The sequence below is a fragment of the Pteropus vampyrus genome, unplaced genomic scaffold (genome assembly GCF_000151845.1).
Source record: "Pteropus vampyrus isolate Shadow unplaced genomic scaffold, Pvam_2.0 Scaffold75, whole genome shotgun sequence".
Lineage (NCBI taxonomy): Eukaryota > Metazoa > Chordata > Mammalia > Chiroptera > Pteropodidae > Pteropus > Pteropus vampyrus.
Window position 1 is genome coordinate 334,246 of NW_011888856.1, and position 24,911 is coordinate 359,156.

A 24,911-nucleotide genomic window follows, 5' to 3' on the forward strand; every position below is an offset into this window, starting at 1 on the left:
ATGATATGCAAGGCAGTGTGCCAAGGTAGTCCACAGGCTGGGTAAGATGGGGTCCAAGCTCTTGAGGATCCGGAGCCCACAAGGGGAGGTATGGCAGAAATGGCTAGATGGCCAACTGCTATCTATTTTCTCCTTCTTCTTTACTTCCAGGACTTGATTTTATTCCAGGTGGTCATAGGCTCTGATAAAAAAGGATATATTTTCCAACTTCTCTTCAATCTAGAGGTAGTGAGTGAGATGTAAGTAGAAGTCATTGCGTGAGGCTCCCATCAGTATTTTCTGAAGGGGTCTGAGCAGGTGGGTGGAACACCCCTTTGCCATCTCCTTTCCTTTTTCTTAATTAGAATGCAATGGCTGGAACGTCAGCAACCATCTGGGGCTATGAGGTGAAGTTGAGAATAAAAGTCCCACACTAAAGTTAGTGGCATAGAAAAGTGAAGGAGCCTAGGCTTCTGGTGTCCCTGAACAGCCACACAAGTCCTATATTTCCTATCACTTTTTTTAATATATAAGAAAGAAATACGTCTTTATTTTGTTGAGGTCAATTATATAGACTATATATACATTTTAATCCTGTTAAAAAAGAAAAGACAAACATGTGAGAAGTTAAATATAAGATTCCCATAATTCAGCTCCAAAGAAGAGATGCCTAATCAGTTTGAAAGACAATAATAATTAAAAGGGTTCAGAAGAGAGAAAGACATTTCATCTTTCCTGCTGGAGACCAGGAAAGCATGAGGTCGGGCAGAGAGCGAGGAACTAAGGTATCTAACCTCGAGCCTTTTGGGTGCCTTAGACAATCTCAGGGAAGCTGCAGTAAAAGGTCGGTGGTGAGGCAGAGCTTTGTCCCAAACCTGACTGCACACCTTCCTGATCCTAAACTGCTCTCTCTACTGTACTGTTTCCCCTTCATTGGAATGACACCTTAAAAGTAAGATTCTGCAACGCGTGGCATCTGTGATGTTGGCGTATGAATGAAAAGGCATGCGATTTCTCGGGATCGCAGTCCACAGGGAAGAGGGAGGGCCCGACTGAGGAAGGGAGGTAACGCCCTGTCCTCGGTGAGTGTAAAGGAGGTCAGCTCCGTGATGCCCACGCCCGGGGTCATCAGTGAGATCTGAAGGATGATTAAGCCACAAGAATCAGTCCCACGCACCCTATGCACATACAACATAGTGTCTCAGATTCCATCAGTCCACTGAGGAGAAGGCACGCATCAGATCTGTGCATCCAAACATTCCATAATCTCTGGGGTCTGTGCCCGAAAACCCCATTCTTTTGCTTGAGTGCCCCGCCCCCCCTGCGAACAAACTCTGAGATGAGACGCTCCTGAACGGTTGCTTCTTCCCCAGACGTTCAGCCAGCTGCTTTTCTTCTTAGCTCTCCCATGTCGCCAGAAGAGAGCCGGAGAATGCATCTCCTGTTGCAGTCTCTAGTTCCAGCATGGATCTGTGACCCCGGAAAGCCTATGCGGATTGTACAGGCTGTCTGGACCAACAAGACACTGAGCAGGCGCGATGCGGCTCTCAGTCAGGCAGCGGGTCACCTTGAAGCAAGCGTGGCGGGGGGTGGGGGTAGGGTAGGGGGAGACCACACTTATTCTGCTAGTGACTAAACAGAACTGAGCTAAAAAAAATTTTTTTAAAGCCATATTCTTCCAGTTCCAGATGCTTCCTGACCTTCTTGCTCTTTGCTCAGGTGGGGTAAGCAGTGATGAGACTCTTAGTGTCCGAGGCGTCTTAAAGAGGCCCAGCAATCCTGGACACAGTCCCAGGGAGGGCAGGCTTGGTGCACGTCTGCGAGGAAGCAACCCAGACTCACCCCTGCGTCTGAGACAGACAGGGGACAGAGGCCTCCCTAGCTTGGGCAGACTTCTCTCCACCCCTGGAGGGCACGCCTCCACCTCTTTCCAAAACCCCTTTGTCCCCGCCCTCGTGGGATTAGACTGAACAGGTGCTAGCACCCCCCGCTTAAAAGGGCGCGTTCGTCACCCGCTCCGTCGTGTGCCAGGAGCTGGTTCGCACCTTTGCCCCTCCGAGCGCCGCTGCAGCCGTGCGCGCCCAAGGCCCCGGCGCTGCTATGGGGGAGTTGAAGGGACGTCGCTCCCTGGAGAATGGGGCGCAGGCTTCCCGCAAGCCACGGGAGGACCAGGAATGGGGCAACTCTCAGCGGAATTTGGGCAAACTGGAGCCTCTGTGTCTCCCGTTGCGGCAGGCGGGGAGGATGAAGGGCCGACCTCTGTTCCGCCTCTAGGGGCCTCGCCCTGAAGAGGTCGCTTTCTCCCAGGTTCAGGGCAAGGTCTCTGGAGCCAGCACGTTCCCCAGACCGCGCAAACCCCTTCTCGGTCCGGGGAGGTCAGTGCGCTCCCTGGGCACGCGGCCCCCGGGCCCCAGAGCGCCCACTGCGGGTGGGACACGGGCAGTGCAGCCCGTGCCCCTGTGGCCCTGTGCCCCTGTGATAACTGCCGGGGGAGGGCCTCCTTGCCCTCCCGAGTCACCCGAGTCACCCGCCAAGAGCCGTCGAGCCTGCACCGCCTGGAGCGCTGGCCGCGGAGCGCATGAGCGGGCAGCGGTCGCCCGTCCTGGTTGCGCGGGCTCCCTGCCCAGGCTCAGCCAGACGCGGCTCCGTCCTGCCACCGCGGCGCCCATTTCCGCGGCCCTCGCCGCCCTCTGCAGCTGTTCCCTCTCCTCCCCCTGGGAGGCAAACCTGCGCAGGAGGGCATCTGCCTTGAGGTCGTTGCCACCTTGGTTTTTACTCTGAACGGGGCTCGGTGCTGCTGAACAGGGTGAGCTCCCCAGGCGCTGTGCAAGTAGATTTTTGGTGGCCTTTTGTCAGGAAACTTTTAATCACAGAGAATTTAGCCTCTAATCGGCCAGACTTATTTAAATCGGCAGAGTCAAACCTTCCATTTTTAACATCCACTCTGGTGTTTGCTGGAAATTTGCCACCGAATTTCGACTCAAGCTGAAGGTTACCAGGATTTATTATTGTTTCCTTAGGATGTCGAACCCTCATGGGCTACTCTCCTTTCATTTAAGATACTTAAAAAAAAAAAAAAAATTCTTGTAAGCGCTTTGGCCGTTTTAAGAAATTTGTTTTATCTCCTATGGTTTAGAAATCCAGAAATATTTCTGAAATGAGGAGGAGGGCATTGGCAGACAGAAAGCAGCTGTGTACCAGGAAATAATAAGTATCATGCAAAAATATCACAGCTAATAGATGTCCTTTATGAGTGTAAATATCTATGTTTAATTGCTTTAAAAATGTGGGGTGGAAAAACAATTATACATTGTGATAATAAACCTATACAGGTAATTTCTGAACAATACAAAACCAGTGCTGAAATTTTTTTCTTTATAATTGAAATAACTGTTCCAAAATTATGACACCACCTACCCAAATATCACGTTGCCCCATCTGCAAATACTTGAAGAGGAGTAGTTAACCATTGGACGCATTTAGAGTTGTCTTTAATAAAAAGAAAATTGCATAGCTTTTCATATTGTTGCACAGCCTCAAATGTGCCTTCCAATATCATTGTCAGCCTAGTGTTACTCTTGATATTTTAAATTTCCAAATTTTCAGAGATACATAATATATAATTCCTAATCATTATAAACACATCGTTTTATTCATCTGATTTTAACAACATGCATTTTTATAATTACTGTACAACTGAACTAGACATTGAGTGATGCTGTGTGCATGTCTTTATTCAACAGTATAATCTTAGACACCTTGTTCAAACAAATTGGGTGAATTTAAAAGAAAACAAGAAAAAAAAAATCCTTCCAGTAGAATCAGAATCACAGTGCTTTACAGACAAAAGGAAAGGAAAAGAAGTTCTCATACGAAAAGAGATTTATTATTACATAGAAAATTCTCACAATAGTTGAAACACACTTCAGGAACTAGTAAACACCTTAGATAGAGTTGTGCCAATTACTCAGCCCACAAGCACCTGCTTTGTCTTAATTAGACGGGGGGAGGTGAATGACCACTGTTTATTTTCATTTTCCTCATTAATTATGAAAAACTGCGTTTAATTCATCTTGCATGGTGAGAGATTGGCCGCGCAGATGTAAGTCATAAGGGAAGTGGCTGTCGGTGGGCAACCTGAACATGGCTCCCTGCCCAAGGGGACCCCTGGGTGGCACTGCACAGTAATGCATGCCATAATTGTAATTTTTGCCATAGTCCAAGGTTTCTTCTTGCTTCAGGGAAAATATCCCATTATAGTTAATTGGGGGAGGACTTAAGGGACCTTCAAACTGAGGGCTGGCACACTCAGGGGAAGCGCTTTCATAGAAGGATTCATACGCACTGCAATAATTGTAGGGTTTCATGGACTTAGCATTATCAAGAGTTCCATGCCCTGGGGGAGTGGTGAGCTCAGGGCTGTGGTAGGGTGGGTAGAAAGTAGAGTAAGGTGACCTCGTGTGATGCGCAGCCTCCCCACCCTGACCCATCAGGAAACTCCTGGCGTTGAGCTGCAAGCAGCCTGCCACCAAGTTTGTGGTTGGCTGGGAAAGACCCTTGCATAAGTTTTGGACGAACGTGAGCAGATCAGGTCTCTTGCCGATTCTCAGAATTTCAGAAAGTGCCCAGATGTAGTTTTTGGCCAGTCGTAAAGTTTCTATTTTGGACAGTTTTTGGGTTTTGGAATAACAAGGGACCACTTTTCTTAAATTGTCCAGAGCGTCATTGAGGCCGTGCATCCTGTTCCTCTCTCGAGCATTAGCTTCCTGTCTCCTGAACTTGACCCTCTCCAGTCGGAGCTTGGTTGTCTTTTTTTTCCTAAGACCCCTCCTCCTGGGCAACCCATTTTCATCTTCCTCTTCCCTGTCTTCCTCCTCCTCTTCTTTCTCAGTTTCTTCTCCAGGGGTCCTTTTGACGCTCTTGCCTCGAAGGACGATCTGTTTGGAAAAGCTTTCCGGTTTCTTAATTTGCTTCTGGTCCTCACATTCTCTAGAAAACTTTCTGCACATCTGGGATTCTGGCATTACAACAGACTCATCAAACGGTAGTGTTAACATGGTTCTCTAATCTTAAATAACCTGAAAAAACGCCAGCACAATATTTAAAGTGTTTTCATTTTTAAAGTTTATACACTTAACACATATTGAATGACTTAATCATAAAAATACAAGAACACGTGAAAAAGACTGATTCCGGGACTAAGGTTTTTTTACATGAAATATAATTTTTTGAGTTTGGAAAGACTAGTAATTATAACAAACATTGACACATGCAATAGTATTAATTTATACAGGGAAATTATCAAAAGAAAATAAAACATGAAGCATTTATTGTAATACCATCACCGTCTCCATTTCTCTTTGATTTTTTTTTTTAACTGGTTTTTAAATACACAAAAAGGACTTTTGGATTCAAGCAAATGCAAAACATGATAAGCAAGGAAGAATTTCATTAGTTCCAATTCTCCTGAGTAGAAAACGAGAAGAGACACCAGTTTTTTAAATAAAAAGTGTTCTCTCTCCATTAGCTGACAAATTTGTGTTTTGTTTTGTTTTGTTTTTTTAAAAAAAGCCTTAACTTCATTTGTTGTATTGTGTAACTGTGGATTTAGATAAGTGGCTGTTGGAATATACAAATTTAAAGAGAAATTAATCAGAGCCAATTTTAAAACTGATTTCTTTCTGATCAGTAAAGAAAAATGTAAACGAGCACTATTTTCCCAGCTTTCCTACACACACACACACAAAAAGAGGTAGGGGAAGATTAGGCTAATTTGGAATAAGCTCCATAAATAAATTTAAAAAATAAAAATCACTGACATTTTTGTAAATCAAAGGAAATGTTGAGACTGCTTATACATTGACATTTTTTTTCCTACATGTAATTGTCTGTTTACTGCTGTTCAAATTATCCTGGACAAAAAACACTCTCATAGTGTTTTTGTTCTACGAGCCACAGAAGTCTCCCTCCAGCTAATATCTGACAGGAACGGTCCAAGGATTCTGACTGCAATTGTGCACGTGTGTTCAGAATCCCGAATGAAAGGGAAAAATAATTTGTGTTTCAAATGCAATTTTGGCTTTCGTTTGGTGAAGCAGCAAGTATTTTCAGCTAAAGTCTTCAAACAAATAAGCACGTTAAAACAGAGACTTTTCAATTTAATAATCTCCAGCCCCCTGACACACACACACACACACACACACACACACACACACACACACACACACAAACTCTTAGTAATGTCCACATACTTGCAGTGTTACATAATAGCAGTGAAAGTATGTGATAATTGCATCATAAGAATGAAATATGATAAGAAGTTATAGATGGCAAAGAGCATATAAATACTATAAGACAGTGACACTGTATCTTTAAACACTTGCATGCAAAGCCAGTATCAATTGAAGTATATCTTTATTTATATTACCTTAGGTTTTAATTTCATTCAATAATCAGTTTTCATTTTGGATCTTCCAAATCTTTTCAGGCTGAGTGTCGCATCGTCTCCTGGAGTCTCTAGATCTGTGTATATCTGCACTATCTCATTGATCTCTAAAAAGTGACATTGATGCCAACTGCCAGAGCTGGTACCCATGCCATCTGCTAGTGACGTCACAGGGCAGAGAGAATCATGTGATCCTCTCTCTTGGGACCTTCATTCTGCACTGATCATCTGGCATCCCTGTAAGTGGGTACCAGCATTCATGCATCAACACAGAAGGTTAGACTGATAGGAAAAAAATCTGCACCAGCATTTCACATACAGTAGGTGTGTTTCTCCCCGAGCTGCTCCGGCTTCACGGGCAATCTGTAGGAATAGCTGTGTTAGTGTTCAGTTTTGCCCTGCAACTATTAGGTAGTCGTTAATATTCCATTCAGTTGTAAGGTGGGCTTTTGTGTGAGCGAGAGGTTTTTGTTGTTGTTGATGATGATGTTTTGTGAAGATCACCATCCCATTTGTGCACCTGGGTACCCAGGGAAAGAAAGCCGCGAGAAGCAGCTGAAATCAGGAAAATGGTCTTGAGATGCTTAACCAAACTAAGATTTGTGTAAGCGAACAGGGATCAACAAAGGTCTCCTTATTTCCTTGTTTTGTTTCATGGCAGGTAACTTACCAGTGTGTTTCTGTGTGTTCTCTTAGTAACATGTAAGACTTCTGTACTTCTAAGGAATTCGGAATTAAAAAAGCATTTCTCTTTCTGGGGTCTGTGAAAGACATCCTCGGATGCTTCTCTTCCTACACTTGCTGGTATCTTTCAATAACTTTTGGGAGAAATTCTTTATATGTGTGTGTAAAATGCAGAGACAATTTTAAGTCCACTGTGAAAGATTTCCAACTACCTTCCCGTGTCTTCTACCGAAAGTCACAACTTTATTTTTTATTGTCCCCTATCTCTTCTCAATGCTAACTTGCTTGTTCCTTCTCATTTCATTTCAGACACAATAAACATAAAAATGATCACTTAGGTTTTCGTTTTTCTCTCTCTGGCATTCTGCTGAGTATTTTAATCAAAGATTAGCTTTCCTGCTTTTTGGAGCTTACAGATTTTTTTTTCTTTCTCCTATAGATCTCTTCCTATTTTTTCCCCTTTAGACCGACATCGATTTAAATGTCATCTCATTTGTATATCAGTGTCTAATTGTTTTTCCTTGTCAGATTTATTTCATATTTCTCTTTTTTCCTCCACTCCCCCTTTTTGGTTTCTTAACAAAAGCAGGATAGAAACAGTTAAGCAAAGCTGGCAAAGCTTTAGAAATAAAATGAACTGTGAAACCAGAGACAAACTCCACCTTTCTCTCCTTTTCTCTATTTCCCTACCACCATCCCCCCCACTACCCCCTCTCAAGAAAGGATGTCTTATTTCAGGACTGCCTGTCAGGAAAGCAAAAAAGTGCACTTAAAAAAAAGTTTAAAAATAGACCAACACAACCTTTGTTATTTGACAACAGAGTAATCTCTTTCTGTAAAGTGAGGCAGTATGCTTTTGGTATTAAAGTAATCCCTGGCAGAGTTGTAATTGTTGAATCCGTGTTAGCATTCCCCTTATAAATCCCAATTTTGAAAGGTTTAGAATTCTGCTGCTTTAATGCACTTCGGTTCCAAATTGGCATTCGGGACTTCAAATTAAATTCAGTTTTGCTCCTATCAGACCCCACTCATTTCTGTCCTCCTCAAAGTTACTCAACTTTGCTTGGACGGTTCTGGAAAAGATGAGGAAGTTAGTGAAAAGGAGAATCATGCCAGGTAAAAGAGGATAATTTTATTCTCTCGGTGGTCCAGTAAAAAAAATGCAAATTTACAATAAAAATAAGGCTATATATTCATAACTTAAATAAATAGGTTGGCCTGGCTCATGTTTTCAATAAAATATCAGACATACCAAGGCATTTCAAAATGTGTTGCTTAGAGGAATATTACTGGTAATGGGCGCTTTGAGCATATTTCATATAGCTTTTGATTCAAAAACCACACACACTTTTAATATCAGCACAGAGAATTTCTATAGGAAGACCAGATACAGAATATTGTTTGTTCTTACATATGGTTTAATTTTTAAACATAAAGGCACATGATAAGTATCAGAGTCACGAGCCACAAAGCAGCCAGCCTTGTCATGAATTTTGCATATTGCACCATATTCTAAACTTGCAAAGCCTCCAGAAGCTGCATTGTATGACAGGCATCAAAAACATGAAAATTAAAATCCAAGGACTAGATAATATGACATGTCAGTGGAAAATTATCACCAGTGTAGCTCATCGCAAGGATAGATTTCATATTTTATCTTTGCAATGCGCAGATGAATGGGTAACAGTTTTTGAGAAAAATATTTGGGGCTGTTCTATTTCTGCCTTTGCACATGAAATAAACACCTTTGGTGCTGGTGGGGATGTGGTGGGGATAGGGGGATGGATTCTGTGTTGAGATTTTCTATTAATTTATCGTTTGAATATCTTAGATTTTTTTTTCAAAAAGGGGAAACAAAAAGTGGTTCTATCAAGATTTAGCAAGGATTCAGTGTGTTCGTACAATAATCTTTCAAAAGAAATTTTGTTATGCATTTTCTACTATAGTTCCAGATATGCAAATGTCTGTGCTGTTAATATGCATTCATAACATACACCATAACGGCTGTTCTCCTCTCCGCTAAGAAAGCATGTTAACACCAATACACCAAACAGAAATACATCCTGAATTATAGACAAACACTCAGGGTATGGGGAGTGTATTATCATCATTTCTATATTTTCTCATTTACAGCAATCACTGCACTCCAAAGTTTACGTCTATGACTCAATCCGACATTAATTTAACGGATATGATTTTGTTTTTGGAGCCACGACATTTTACAGCAGATTTTTAAAAAAGTACCCAATGTCTGTCTGTCTGCCTCTCTCTTGCTTTCACTGAGTATATATTCATATTTCATTTATAAGAACGATCCACAGAAAATCTGGAAAATTTGCAAGGCAATGGCATCCAAAAGTCCAAATGAAGGTTTAAATGTTATTTTTAGGACATTCAGTTGATACCTGTGTTTTAGCAAATGCGAATTCTATTGACTCCTTTTTTCACAGTCCCCTCATAATTTAAGAGATCAGTTTGGAACAGGACAGGTGTTTTTCTCTGCTCTCCAAGGGTATAAGGCAACAGAATGCAGACCAGGGCAGGATCAGGCAGCAAAACCTCAGGACCAGAGTTTCTCTCCAGAAGTAGGATACTTCTGGAAATAGATTTTGGACGATTTTTTTCTATTGCCCTTTTTTGTTTTGTTTTGTTTAAGCTCTTAGTCAAACGCTTCAGGGCAGCAGGGTAGCTGTGAACCAGCCCAGTGTTAATCCCTAGAGTTTAACTCTGTGATCCCCACTGCCTTGAAAGAGTTTTAATGGCTGTGACAGAGCATCCCACTTTGGAAAACAGCCCTGGGGATTTAAATAAAGTTATTTAAATTATAAGGCAAAACACAGAACAACCTTATTCCCCTTGAAGCCTTAGAGGGGTTAAACTATAATTTAAACATAGACGTCTAAATGTTTTGTGTACACACACACGTACACACACATATGGATTACTTAAACTAAACTGATAAACTGGAAATAATTTGAAGGCAATATTTGGATTGCCTTTTAGATTTACTTCAGGGTGAAGACTGGACTGAATTGCCCTATTATGATGTAATACATTATGTGGTTTATGCTGTAACATCCAATCCAGTCTTTTATTTTACACTGTAACATCTAGTCTTTTATTTTAACCTTTGCACAAAGTAGCACCGCAGCCTTTTCCAGAAATATCTTTTATTATTTTTCCTCCACAGAGCATACTTTTTATTTTACTCATTAAACTACATTTATTAAATACATTTTCTAATGTTATTAAATAAAGTCAGCTAAATCTGCCTGTTAAAATTTCTGCCAGTATGAGAAAACCAGTATGACTGGACCAAGTTATTATAATTCCAGCCATTGGTAAAGAAATGGTGCTTTATAAACTTTTGTGATCTTACTGTAAGAAAATATATAGCTTCCTTTAGGTTTTTACGAATATCGAGAATTATTTATTGTCCCTGATTACTCCTTTTTATGATACTGAATTAGAAATTATTGTTAAAGTCCAGTAATGTGTATTATAATGTCTATTTTTAAACATAGAAAACAGAAACACAATTGGTCTTTTTCCTGTTACGCTCATCCATTTTGTAAGATTGGAGTGGGCACTTTGTGCAAAAGATGTTTTTGCCAAAGTTTTATGCAGACTGCATTTTTGAAAATCAAGTTTGATGTTAGATGGTTGTATGATGACATGCGGGTCCTGTTGACACAGGGGACTGCTGGATGGATTTCAAGAGGTTCTGGAGCTTTCTATGATTATATGCAAATTTGGCACGTATGTACATATGTGCATTTTCTAAAGAAAGACTCTTGTCAGATTCTGGAAGGTTAAGAATCACAATGAGTATTTTGATGTCTTACTAATCTTGCTTTAAATCTCGATCCTGCTGTTTAAAACCTATGTGTCACTCATTCATTCACTCATTCATTCATCCATTCAATGAAAATTTCTTGAATATCTATTTTAGAGTAATTTTCGACTTACTTTTTCGTCTTACATTCTAGAACTCATATGTCAGCAGATCTTTTCAGTACTCTCTGAAAGTCGTATCCAGAACCAGACCACTTTTCAGCAATTCTACTACTCCTATCCTGATCCGAACCACCACCGTCTCTCACCTGCCCTAAACCGCATCCACGCTTTCACTCTTGGCCCCTTACATTCCATTCACAGTCCTCAACTCAGCTGCCAGAAGCATCTGGTTAAATCATAAATCAGATCGGGTTCCCGTATGCTCCAAAACCTCCAGTGGCTTCCTATCTCCTTCAGAGTCAAAGCCAAGTCCTTACCAAGGCTTCTTCTGGCCCTTCTGATCTCATCTGCCACTACTCTCCTCTCCCTTACTCAGCTCAGCCACCCTGGCCCTTGGCCGTTCCTCGCACAGTTAAGTACACTTCCATCTCAAAATCCTTGCCCTTACTTCCATCTGGAATCCCCTTCCCGGATATCCCCAGGGCTCGCTCTCACATCCTTCAAGTCTCTGCTCAAATGTTCCCTACCAGGGGGACCCCTTGCCCACCCTAATTTATTTTCTAGCCTTGCACCCATCCATCCTGCCCTCTCTAGCTTCCAGTTTTGCTTCTCTCCACAGCACTTACCACTTGCTAAAGCAGTATGTTGCTTATTGTGTTTATTAATCTACAGTTCTGATGTCTTTACATGAAAGGCAGTAAGTACATACTTGTTGAATAAAGAAATTTCTTCCAGGCCCTGGGTTAGCGATGACCATTTGGTGGCAAGTTGAATAACCATGGCGAGACTCTCGGAGAGCTCACAGTCTAGAGGAGAGACAGATAAAAAACAAGTCAATACAGAAATGTGAAATTTATATACAGGTGGCTACACAGACTCATGGGAAGATCTACTTGATTAAAACACGTGGGAAGCCCCTTCTGACTCATCTTTAAGCCGAGATATAAAGGATGAGCTGCAGAGGCAAGGGCACGTGAGCTGTCTAATGTCCTGGGAAGGCCAGGAGGACTGGTGCACGGTGACAGTAAGGATCAGATTGCATGAGATTGTGTAGGTCGGGGTGAAGTATTTGGAATTTATTTCAAAGAAAGTTATTGGAGGCCTTAACGCAATTTAAGATTTGAAAAGATCATTCTGGCTGCTACCAAAAGAAGACTTGGAGAGAGAAAAAGAAGAGACAGGGAGAGAACTTACTAAGACTATGACGGTAGACAGAGCGAGATGGAGCTGACTGTGGTGGAAATGAACAAAGGGGGCCTGGAGAGACATTTTGGAGGTGGAATCAACAGAACTTTCTGATGGATGGGTGTGGATTGGACGTGGGAGAGTTCCTCCGTGACGATGAGCAGCACTCTTACGCAATCTGCTAAACACCAGGCTGTGCTTCACATACACTGGCTCATGGGATCCTTGAATAAGGGAGATGCGACTGGCTCCACTGGAGAAGTTATGAAACTGCGGCTCAGAGTAGTTAACTAACATAACCGTGACTGCTCATTTTTCAAGTGAGAGAGTCACGATTTGGATCTAGGTCTGTGTGAATTCAAATCTTACTTTCTCAACAACCATACTTCACTACCTTTAGAATTAAATGATCAAATGTTAATGAATGGCCTACAACCATTTCCGGTACCAAACAAATCCTGAATAAATAACAAATATTCTATGGAGTAGAAAAACTTAACCATGAATCTATTCACAAAATGAAGAATAATTCTCTTAATGTATCTGGTGACTTCAGCTTTTTTTGATTATACATTTGTCTTTTAGATCAATGTGTACAGGTAGGTCAGTATACTGCCATGTATGACATAATCATACGATAGTGATTACAATCATGATGACAGTATGCTTCTGTCTTGAAGAATTCAGGATTGAGTTGCTCATTTATTCCATTGTTCTTTTTTGTTCACTCAACCAAACATGTATATTACCACTCTAGCTACTGTGAGGGGAAGTAAAGGTGAATAACAGAGAACTCCACCCCTCAAGGAAGTTAGAGTTAAATCAGCACATAAAATATGTCTGCAATAGTCTTAAAACAGTGTGAGCTCACTGTGATAAGAGAGGTTGTTGGCAGGGAAGAGATAATATTTGAGTAGAGCTTGCAAGTATGTGGAGGCTTTCCTAAAACTTTTGTTTGAAGTATAATAAAGACTGAAAAGACAAGTGACAGTAAATACACAGCTCAATTAATTTTGACCAACTGAACAGACCTGTGTAATAGGAGCTCAATCGAGCAACAGATCATAACAAGAAGCCTCCTTCCTACCCCTTCCGGGTACCAACCCTCTCTCCCCAATGGAAACCACCATCTTGACTTCTAACAGCATTGATTGTTTAGTTTGTACATTATATAAAAGTCGTTGCACGTAATTGTAGACGGTCCACTCTCATTGCTGTGGAGTACTCAGTTGTATGACTACATCACAATTTCTTTCTTCTTTCTATTGAGGACAGGTGTTAGGATAGTTTCCAGTTTTGAACTATTATAAGTAGTGCTATTCTAGTACATATAATTTCATGAACATCTATATGTTAAGTGGATCCCATTCCTAGCTGTATATCCAACAGAAATGCATACATGTATTCTGTATGTATGATTTTACGAGAACTTGAATAGAATATTTAGAATATTTACTAATTACCTATATGATGACCACACATTTTCTAATTATTACACAAAACCAATAACATTACCTCAAAGCTATGGACTCACGTCTTCTTACTGAGGAGGATATGGAGTTCTAATCTACAAATATTCACTGAATGATTCCTAGGTATCAAGACACTGTGATGTTGGAGAAAGGAAGTAGAAGACATAATCCTTCCCTTTAAAAATCTACAGTCTTGCTGAGGAAATAAAACTAACAATTGAGATGCATGAGGGACAGACTATGGTGTAGAGTATCAAACAAAATAAATATCTGCTTAGTTTATCTAACATCCTTTAGGAAAGTAGTACAAGTTTAAGATTATGCAGTAGTTTTGTCAAGAATGTATTTCTGAATACTTGCACTTAAAGAGTACTTTAGCTGTATTTTAAGCTTTAAAACACCATGGCTCAATTACAAAGACTAATATTTGATCAATGGTAATATCAACTAATATTTTTGAATACTTTCTTTGTGCCAGCTTTTCTGCATATGCTGTATAATTGTTACAACAGCGATATGAGAATTATATACATAAGCAGACAGGTATAGTAGTGACAGAATGGTGTCTGGAGACAGACCCCCTATTTCTGCCACTTGCTAGATGGTTGACTCTGAGCGAGGTTCTATGCTTCAGTTTTTCCGTCCGTCACCTGGGGACAAGTATATTCTTGCTTCATAGATTGGATGTACAAGACTAGAACAATACCCGGCACATAGTAAAATTGCATTATTATTTGACAGATTCTTTTTAAATAAAAATTAGGGTGGAGAGAATCGAGTATAAGGCATTTATATTAAATAATTTCTCAATAATCTTTGAGGGAAAGGCTCATGTCTGTGGCAATGTCTTCTGGTCATTTAGACATTTGGGGTACAGATGGAGAGCACATGTTATAATGTCGATGAAAACAATTATTCTGAAAATATTATAGACTTTCAGCACCTTGGGACAGGAAATATGGCCACATCTTAAGGTCAAATAACCTTTGAGTGAAGATTGAACCAGGCTGCAGATCCTTCAGGACTTTGAACTTCTTTGCTGTGTCTACACCATTTCTGTCCTAGAGAAACACTTTGCTAGAACGAATACACTGCACTCTCAGAAGATAAACAGACAGAACTCATTTTTAGTCGTAATGTTTACGACTAAACATTGTGGATAGAAGCCTGCCAGAGGACTTTGGAAACAAAAGCATTAGATTGAAAGGCTAACCTTGCTAATGCCACGGATTCAAATACATACAGGCAGGATCCAATCCCGCCCCAGGGAATGCAAGGATTTGTCCTGGGATCTGCCATATGCAGGTAGATCTTATAACCCCTAGATTACATTTAAAATAATCATGGTTCACATCTATAGCAATAAAAAAAAAGCAGCTAACTAATCCCACACAAAATGAAAATGCCCAAGTCATTATTTGTTTCTTTGCATTTTAGACTTCTGGTTGGTTTGCTCTGTTTGGCTGGCAAATCTCATCTAATTACAATATATTTTTCATTTGTGTTTTAAAATAGCAACCCTAACCCACTGTTATTATAACATATGTGGTAAGTTGTTGTCCCCGGGGTGTGATAAATTCATGGCGATCCATTCACAATCCTCATGGGTTGGAATTAATCTTTGTCTTCTGATTTCCCACTACACTTTGTGCTTCTATTATTGTGCTTAGCATAATTCGCTTTGTAGTGTAGCTATTTGTGAATGCATCTGTCTCCCCAACTAGATGGTGAAGACGAAAAACGATCTCGGATTTCTGTTTGTTTCTTGCTGTTTCGCTGTCTCTAAGTCACACAACACACTGATTTGCACATAGTAGGGATTCAGTAAATATTGATAGTAGAGTTGAATCCATCCGTTGCAGTGCCAGCGCATTCGACAGCACGACACCTCAGAGCAATGAGGCCCGTCTGTCAGTCAAAGCCGTGATCTCTGCTTCATTAACACCATGGCTAAGCGATGAGGTAATAAGTCAGTGACAAAGAGCTTCACGCCTCACATACCATAACTTAGATGGTCAATTATATAATTCCTTAAGCAGCAAAAATCCTCTGGAAAGCAAGCAGCTTTGTAGTGGCAATAATGATCCATAATTTTATACAGTCGGTGTGTGAAAATTGAAATCAGCTATCTCCTTCCTGGCTTTTTATCCCAAAAGATGGCTCCAATACCAATTATTTCTTTCAAAATCTAGAGTTGCTTTTCCACTAAGCAGTTTGCAGTTTATTTTGGCCACCGATACCGGTACAAGATCCAGTCTAAGATTGTGGCACGGGGCTTTCTTTGGATTCTGTTATTGGCCGGTGTCATTTTCTGGAGGAAGTATGTCATTATCCTTTTGATTCAAAGAGTAAGCATTGCCCAGCTGGATTTTCAGCCATTCACAGGATGTAAGTTTGGCTTGTTAGTGGCGATGATAAGTTGCAGTACACTAGTTCTACTTTTTCCACTGATACTTCTTTTGGGAGATGATTGACTTAAAAAAAAAAAGGAAGGAAGGAAGGAAGGAAGGAAGGAAGGAAGGAAGGAAGGAAGGAAGGAAGGAAGGAAGGAAGGAAGGAAGGAAGGAAGGAAAGAAGGAAAAAAAGAAAGAAAGAAAGAAAGAAAGAAAGAAAGAAAGAAAGAAAGAAAGAAAGAAAGAAAGAAAGAAAGAAAGAAAGAAAGAAAGAAAGAAAGAAAGAAAGAAAGAAAGAAAAAGAAGGGACCATACTCCACTATGATCCATCTGGCCCTGCTGGTTATTTGGCTGCTGAGGCAGCACATACGTTTGGAGGACTAATAAGGAATGGAAAATCCACAATATTAATGGCAATCCTCTGTTCTCTAAAGCAAAAATACTTTCAGATTAGCATCTCTCTTACAAACAATCCGTGTTAGGAGGGGGCTAAGAGAATTGGTTAGGAGGGGGCTAAGAAAATGGAATAGAAATAAGTGAATGTGTTATGCACTTGGAATTAAAGACCAGGCAGGACACCTAAAGATGACATGCATTAATGGCTACAGTTATTGACTGTCCAGCATGGTCAACAAATAGAACATAGTGCCTGCCCTTGAGGGGCTCCTGGTCATTAGGGGCATTTAGACTCCTGTAGACATGTCCCTAAAATAATGGGATAAGAGTCATTTCATACGACTCCATAGAAGAAGTCTGACTCTCTTAGGTCTGAAATGACCCTAGACATTTTTAGTGCTGATGGCAATAAAGAGATAATTGCCCAATGAAAATTTTGATGAAGTTAACATTCTTACCTAGGAACTTACCATTTTTTTTCTGCAATAAGAAAGAACAGATTGAAAAGAAAATTCTAAACTCTTAAGGCCTTTGAGTGTTTGGTTTTCAACTATTCCTCAAGAGACTGGAGAACTTTTTTTTTAATTTTTATTTTCCATGGGAATTCTAGTCATAACGAAATGAAAAGTGAAAACTGTATAGATGAGGTGGTGCAGCCTTTAATTCAGAATCTGTGGGCAGCACGAAATTGTGACTTCAATGAGCTCTAAACGCTTTGCTTTAGTGGGCTTTGCCCTCCCTAACAAGTCATAAAAAGAGCAAAAATTATATTTGATGATCGTGTTGACATAAATAAAATATAATCTAAGGTGTGCCTAATGGATAAGTCTACCTGTCATTGGAGATAGGGCCTGGTCAACAGCATGTTTTTCAACTTCCACATGGTTGAGAATCACTATGCTTTGGGAGTTACCCACTAACCTACAAGGACCGTAGGAATAATTTCTGGAAGTGTCTACCTCTTCTACTTCCTCCGACTTCCAGTTTTCATAAGCCACCCACTCTCCATATGAAATACACCTGGTTTGGGGACATGGCAGAATGGGCGTACTACTGAGATTGCCAGATTTAGCAAATAAAAATGCAGTATGCCCAGTCAAATTTTAATTTCAGACATATTTATATGTAGTTCAACTTATACTAAAAGTACTCATTGTCTATCTGAAATTCAAATTTAACCGGGCATCTTTTATTTTACCTGGCAGCTCTGTACGCTTCCCTCATTCTTGGAACCAAGTTCCTTTTCTCTCATAAAGCGTACTTGCTAATTAATATTCCATGCACTCATAAAGTGTTTGTAAAAGAACACTCTGTAGACTATTCACGAGAATCACTTAAAAAAAAAAAGTCGTGCGGTCAAAGATGTTTGTTTTCTTTAAGGCAGGTCCTCCTGGATTCTTCCATGTGCTAACACACATCATGGCTGTCCAAGAACAGGATATGGTAGACCACTGACTGGTTTCCTCTCTTTCTGGAGTTTCTCACAGGACTGACATTTCTGATGGAACACACTTAGTACCCCACCAAGGGCCAACATGTCTGTATTATAATGAGTGTGATGGATATTTTGAACCTGCTGCACTTACTTTTCTTACATCTTCTCATTTTCTCTCAGTTACTTCTGAGGTGGGGAATACACAGCAAGGTGAAGCCCACCTTTCTCTTCCAGTTCAGTTCTTCTACGGTCTCCCTTTACTCCTCTACTGGGATAGTTTAATCGGAGCTGCTGTTCGGGGGTCTGTATATTGTGGGTTTTACCTTAGTATTGAATGAAGAGCTACTAAAGTGAGTGTACAAGGCCAGTTACATAATTTGGCAGGCCCAGAAAAAAATTAAGATGCAGGGTCTCTCGTTCAGAAACTATGAATAATTGCAAGACAGTGACAGCAGATCTATGAAACCAAGCACGAGGACTTTCTGAACTCAGGGTCCTCTTCCAGCACACAGGTGGCATGGCCATGAAGTCCGCCCCGCGAAAGCGCCACCCTCGGTGCCAAGATGCTGAGAGTTCTCCCCCAGAAAACCCAGAAGGAGTCGTTACAGGCAAATAATCAGGACTGTCTCCAGATACCAAGCAGTCACGAGCAGAAAAAAAGTCAATGGATTGGGTCCCGGAAGACATAAAGTTTTGATATGTTGCTCATCGTAGATTTTTACATTAATTTTAAATTTTAAAAACATTGCATTAAAATATTATTTATCTTGATATGGGTGCTGTCTTAGTCTTCTTAGGCTGTTATAACAAAATAACCTAGACTGAGGGGCTTAAACAACAGAAATCTACTTCTCACGTTCTGGAGGCTGGAAGTCCAAGATCAACAGGCCAGTGAATTTGGTTTTTGGTGAGGGAGGGCTGTCTTACTGACTTGCAGACAACTGCCTTCTTGCTGCATCCTCACATGAGAGATTGAGGGGTAGGAAGGAGTGAGAGCGAAAGCAAGAGAGAGAGAGAGAGAGAGAGAGAGAGAGAGAGAGAGAGAGAGAAAGAGAGAGAAATGAACAGAGGGAGAGAGATATTTCTTCTTATAAATCCATTAATCTCATTATGAAGGCCACACCCTTATGACCTAATCTAACCCTATTTACCTCCCAAAGAGCCCCATCTCCAAATCCCATCCCACTGGGGGGTAGGGCTTCAATGTATGAATTTTAGGGGACAGAAACATTCAGTCCATTACCGGCATATCCCCTAAGTTTTGTGCTGAGGTGAGTGCCTCACTCACTTCGCCTTACTCCTGCCTAGAAAAAGATGAAAAAATTGTTCTCTATCATTATTTACTTTAAAAAATATGTTTCAAAAGAAGAATATTTTCTTCATTTATTTCTGTTTATACAAGCATATATACAGAGACGCATACACATACCCCAATGAATAAATATGATTTCTTGGAAATAACTGGCATAAAAATCTAGAATTATTCTTTAGAAGATTTTGAATGGAAATGAAAAATATAAGATTAATCTATTGTTGTCAGTAGAATTACACTTATTTCATATGAATGTTTTTTCAAAGGAGGCAAATTCCTAAGGAAAAAAAAAAGTTGCGGCCAAACATATTTTATCTGATAATTTATCTGCGATAACGTCGTTTCCTTTCTTGATACTGAAACAATTACCTGATTAATCACAACTTGTGAATGATGCAAAAGAGGACATTGTTATTTAGCAAATCACAGGTTTAGTTATTTTCTTAAGTTTCTAGACCACGGTTGGTTTATTGTTTTGAATTTGTACTTTCTTGTAGTGGCCATCTGTTTCTGAGCGCCAAGAGCCATTTCGTCATATTTGGGCAAAAAATTGTTTTTTCTTTGGTGGATGAGCCCCCTGCCACTTTCAGTCCACATGCTGCCTGGGGGCTAACTCCACCCCCAGAGAGAGGCTAGACCCGGCCAGTCAGCAAATTCTAGTCCCTAGACGGAGTGATCACTTGGACATCGGCATGTGACCCGTGTGAGCCCAGTGAGAGTCTGCCCCAGGCTTTTGATGAAATTAGTAGAGAAAGGCCCTTCTTTCCCACCAAGGCTGCTGAGCTGGAACGGATGTCCACCAGAGCTGCTGGTGCCATCTCAGCCACTCCTGAGGAGAGGCTGACAGGGATGTATACACAGAGCGAGATGGGGCCAAGACACGGCTTGGGATAGGTTCCTGATAGCATTTTTGAGACCCTGGATCAAGCCATGTCTACCCCAGGCTTGTAGTGTAGGAAGAATAAATTCACTTTTAAAAAATTTCTGGTTTGAGTTTCTGTCACTTACCACTAAGAGTACAGACAAATGTCATGCACAGAGATTTCAGAACTGGAGATAAGTGGTGGCTGTATTGCAAAAGTGGCCTCCCGGTCATACTAGAGTCAGCCTGAGGTCCATCTGTACCTTTCCCCAGACTGCGTCAAATGTCTCCTTATCAGTACCCGGATTGCTACGATCACCAGGAGGAATTGTAACTGCCTCATCACCCGTCTGTCTCCTCTCCTGGACTGCGATAAGCCTCTTATGAGGTTGTTTATTTGGAGAAAGGGCATTTATGTGCTGACTAAGTGCTAGCTTCTATTGGATGCTTTATTTCACTGTCTAATTGTCATAAAATCCTAAAAAGTACCTGTGCCTTTTTTTAAATTTGTATCCTTGTGCCTGGCTTGAAGCTCTGTCTGTGTATGTTAGGGGCCAATTATGTAACTAGTTCTCTGAGTTTACTTTCCTTTAGAACATATATTAAAACTCAGTAGCAACTGAATCAATTCTATAAAACAGGGCAAGTAAACTTTTTCTCTAAAAGCCGAGACAGTGAATATGTAAAAGCTTTGCAGGTCATAAGATCTCTTTTGCTATCTTAATGTGAAAGCAGCCACAGACTAATATATAAACAAATGAGTGTGGCTGTATTCTAATAAAACTTTATTTATAAACACTAAAATTAAAATTTCATACAGTTTTCACATGTCATGAAATATTGTTTTTTTGTGTGTGTGTGTGTGTTTTTCAACTATTCAAAAAGACAAAATCATTCTTAGTTTTTGGCCTGTATAAAAGCAGATGGTGAACTGAATTTTACCTATCAGTAGTAATTTGCATGCCCTGGCTTAGAACGTAGACCAGTGCTTTCTAATAGAAATATAATGTGAGCCACATGTGTAATTTAACATTTTCTGGTATCCATAGTAAAAAAAAATAGTCGAAAAGAAACAAGTAAAATTAATTTTAGTAATATATTTGACTTCCCCCGATATAACCAAAATATTACCATTTCAACATGTACTTAATATAAAAAGTCAGGGATGTGTTTTACATTCTTAATTTTTGTACTAAGTTTTTGAAATCTGGTGTGTATTTTATATTACAGTACATGACCATTGGTATGCTAAAGTTTCACCAGAAATACTTGATTTGCATTTAGATTTCATAAAATTCATGGTAGACAAATAGACTCACACATACATTTAAAAAAAATTCCTAAAAGTTTTCCAGGAGTCGAATCAAGTTTTTAAATTTAAGTTAATTAAAATTGAAAATTTAGTTTCTCTATTACTGCAGCCACATTTTAAGTGCTCAATAGCTACTATATTCAACAGCACAGATTAGAAAAACAAAACATTTTTTAAAAATCTTTTAAAAAATTTTATTCATTCATTCATTCATTCATTCATTCATTCACTTTGCCAAGAGGAGTATTTTCACCAGCATGGCTAGGAATTGCTAGTAAATGGTGATTATAAAAAACAGATGAACTATGTCAGTGTTTTAAATGTGTTTACGTTCTCTGCACACAATGTAATCCCTATGGCCTGTACCCCGGACAGCCACCCTCCCTTACCTTGATTCACCCCCAGAAGCCCTCATGCTTGGAATGTAGTGACCAAGGAAGAGGCAAATATGAGAGACTGCCACAAAGGCATCTCGCTGCAGGTCACTAGGGCCTGGTAAAGGATGATGAGGACTTCAAAGCTTTTCAAAGCTTCCGAGTGTGATGGGCAGTCATTGGAGGGCTTTGAGCTGCTGATGGAGAATAGGCTTGAGGGGAGCAAAAGTCACACAGGGCCAGTCATGAGGCTGTTGCAAGTGTGGAGGTGAGAGATGATGGTGGATGCGGGGTTCCCGATTGTGGGGAGGCCCCTGGGGTTCCAGACTGAAGGAGGCACTCACCCCTCAGGTCGAGCAAATGCAATTGTTCAATTCTGAGTGTTAGCGCCTCCTTAAATTTTGGCTCTGGTGGCTTGGATAAGCGGGGTTCCACGTAGGAAGTGAGAGAAGGCGCCAGAATTGGGATCTATTTTGGTGGAAGAACCCTCAGAATATTCTGATGGATTGGGTATGGAATGTAAGAGAAAGAAGGGAGTCAAGTATGACACCAAATTTTTTTATTTTCGCTGTAAATCCATCCAGGCCCCTGGTACGGCCAGCACTGCGCTTCCTGCCCCATTGCCAAGTTTACTAGAGCAGAGTTGCCTTGAAAATGGATTTCGACTAAACACATTTTGAAACTGCAGAGATTGGATTGCAAAGCCCCAATCTCCTTTATTGTAACGAAGGTCGTATTGTGTAGAAAGCTGAACAGTGCGTGGTCCCGCTTCATCGTGAACCAGCACAGGGCTGCCTTGTCCTTAGTACCACTTATGAAAGAAGCCTCAGCAGGTGCCCAGACAAGAGGGTCGCCTCGCTGCATGAGGCTGTTTCTGTCCTTCTAGAGTGCACAGGCCGCTTGCCCTGTCACCCCACGAGCAGGCCTCAGGGGTTCCCTCTGCTCTCCAAACTCCCCGGCCACCTTCCCGGGTCTGGGATAGAAATCCATGGCTTGTTCTCACCCTCCATCCCCCCACCCCCCATCTTCACCCTCTTAAATTCCATTTTACAACACACAAAGCAAGATAGTCTTCGTTAAAAAGTTTAATGCTCTTAATTAGTTGAATCCATTGGGCTAATTAGAATACCAATTAGAACTGGCAGGGCTATCGTTAATTTGAAAGTGCTGTGGTCTAGTGTTAATCGCTATTAAACCTTATAGTTTGTGAAAGATAGAGACAGGATGAATTCACAAAATACTATTTTAAATGCTAAAGGTCCATAGTCAGGAGGGTCCTGCCCATCAGTGAGTGTGTCGGAGAGGCGAAAACCACAGAGAAGAGCGATTACTGAAGACCTGGGCTCAGCAAGGGGCACGAGCGCCTCTCTCTTCAAAAAATGTTAAAAGCCTGCAATGGGTTTTACTGAAATAGCCAAAATGTTTAATTCACCTCATGGACTAATGATCTGGAATGATTCTTTAAAAAAAAAAAAAAAAAATCAGTGTTTAAGTTACCGGCGCACAAAAAGTTTCTGCTGTTATCTGAGCTGTCTATCCCTTTTGGGCTGTAACTTGCTAAATATAAGAAGCAAACTTCACCCATTAAAGCTCTTTTATTTCCGGTCACTGTTTGAAGAGGCGATTAAAAACGCAACACGAAAACAAAAGCAAAGTCTTAGCGTGAAGGAAAGCGCCATGTTTGGATGGTAGCAGCGTGTGAGTTCCATATTTTCACGTCTCATTTGGAGATAACTAAATGGATAAGCAAGTCCTAATTTATGTTTTCAGACTAGTATAAAAATCACTTCTCATTTTCTCCACAAGCAAATATGGAATGGACAATTATAGCTATTCTTACCGTACATTTTCTGAGATGTGACTTTATTTTCTCTCTATTCCAGTGATGAAGACAGAAGGTATTGCCGTCCATTATCGTTGCTGGTATCCTCTCAATATATCTGTGACTCGTTTCCAAAAAATAAACCATGTCATTTATAGAAAACAAATATAAAGATATATTTCATCATATGTATTATGGCACTGTTAGGAAACAAGGAATCTTTTTAGATGGTGAATTGCTTTACAAAGGATATAAAAATATTCAACTCAATTGCTACCTCAAATCTCCTTGTAGGAAAGTGGAGAATAAATTTAACACAGACAGACCAACACATATATAAGTGACAGATTGAATACAGTATAATAGTTGTATAAAAATAAAAATTTGTAGGGGAAAAAAAGGGTTATAACCCAGGAATTGTGCCAAGTGTTTCTTAGGCAATATGGTGACTTCTAAGTTAAGTTCCCGGTGGTCTTAATAAATTCCAGTTCTAGATCAAGTGCCACCCATATCATAGTCATCGACTAGATGCCTGTCCTGGGGACAGGAGAATACCCTGTTGGTAAAAACCCAATTGGGCTCTACTAGGAAAGACTGTATATATGACAGTAAAACCAACCAACCAACCAACCAGCCAGGCAGCCAATCAACCAGCGTCTGATAACTCATCAAAACAGATTTGTTTCCTTTCATTATGGATTCGAATACCACATTAAGCTTTTTTACCTTGCCACTAAATTTTCATATTTGTTTTTAATCTTTTCAGGACCACTAGTTTAATGTTAGCTTTAGGTTAAGGTGAAAAATAATATTCAGGCTACTTGTTTAAGTTCTATTTTTAACCTATGTGTGTGTAAAGAATAAGTAATTTTTTTTTTTTTAATGCTAAAGAATTAAGTGTCAGGATTCTTTAAGCATCAAAAGAGGGAAAATCCAAGAAGTGCAGGACTCAGGTAAAAATTTAACTGGAGACTATACTGATCCACTATTCTCGTTTCTTTTTTCTTTTTTCCTTTGTGTTTCGAGTTACTCATTTCCTTGCATCTGTTTTGTAGCTGCCTTTTTTCCCCCCCTTGTAGGCAAATTATTCTATAATCAAACCATAAATGCCTTCATTAATTCATCCGTGCAGTGATTAAAAAACATTTATTTCTTATCTACCAGTTATCAGGTAGCGTGCTAGGCTCTGGGTTACAGAGAAGCACATATAAGATAGTTATGTCAACAAAGTTCTCAGTCTAGGAAGTGAGGTGAAGGAAATAAATGGTTATGATACTGCCTGG

At 40.3% G+C, this 24,911-nt stretch overlaps 1 protein-coding gene across 1 annotated transcript; it reads right to left on the reverse strand.

The window, feature by feature from the left end:
• Positions 1 to 3,222: 3,222 nt before the first annotated feature.
• NEUROD6 (neuronal differentiation 6) lies at positions 3,223 to 6,738 on the reverse strand. The gene is made up of 2 exons (XM_011362464.1): positions 6,407 to 6,738; positions 3,223 to 5,057 (listed from the first exon to the last, which is right to left on the reverse strand). Exon 2 carries the CDS (start codon positions 5,034 to 5,036, stop codon positions 4,023 to 4,025), a length of 1,014 nt encoding a protein of 337 aa, XP_011360766.1. The 5' UTR covers positions 5,037 to 5,057; positions 6,407 to 6,738; the 3' UTR covers positions 3,223 to 4,022.
• Between the last annotated feature and the right edge of the window lie 18,173 nt (positions 6,739 to 24,911).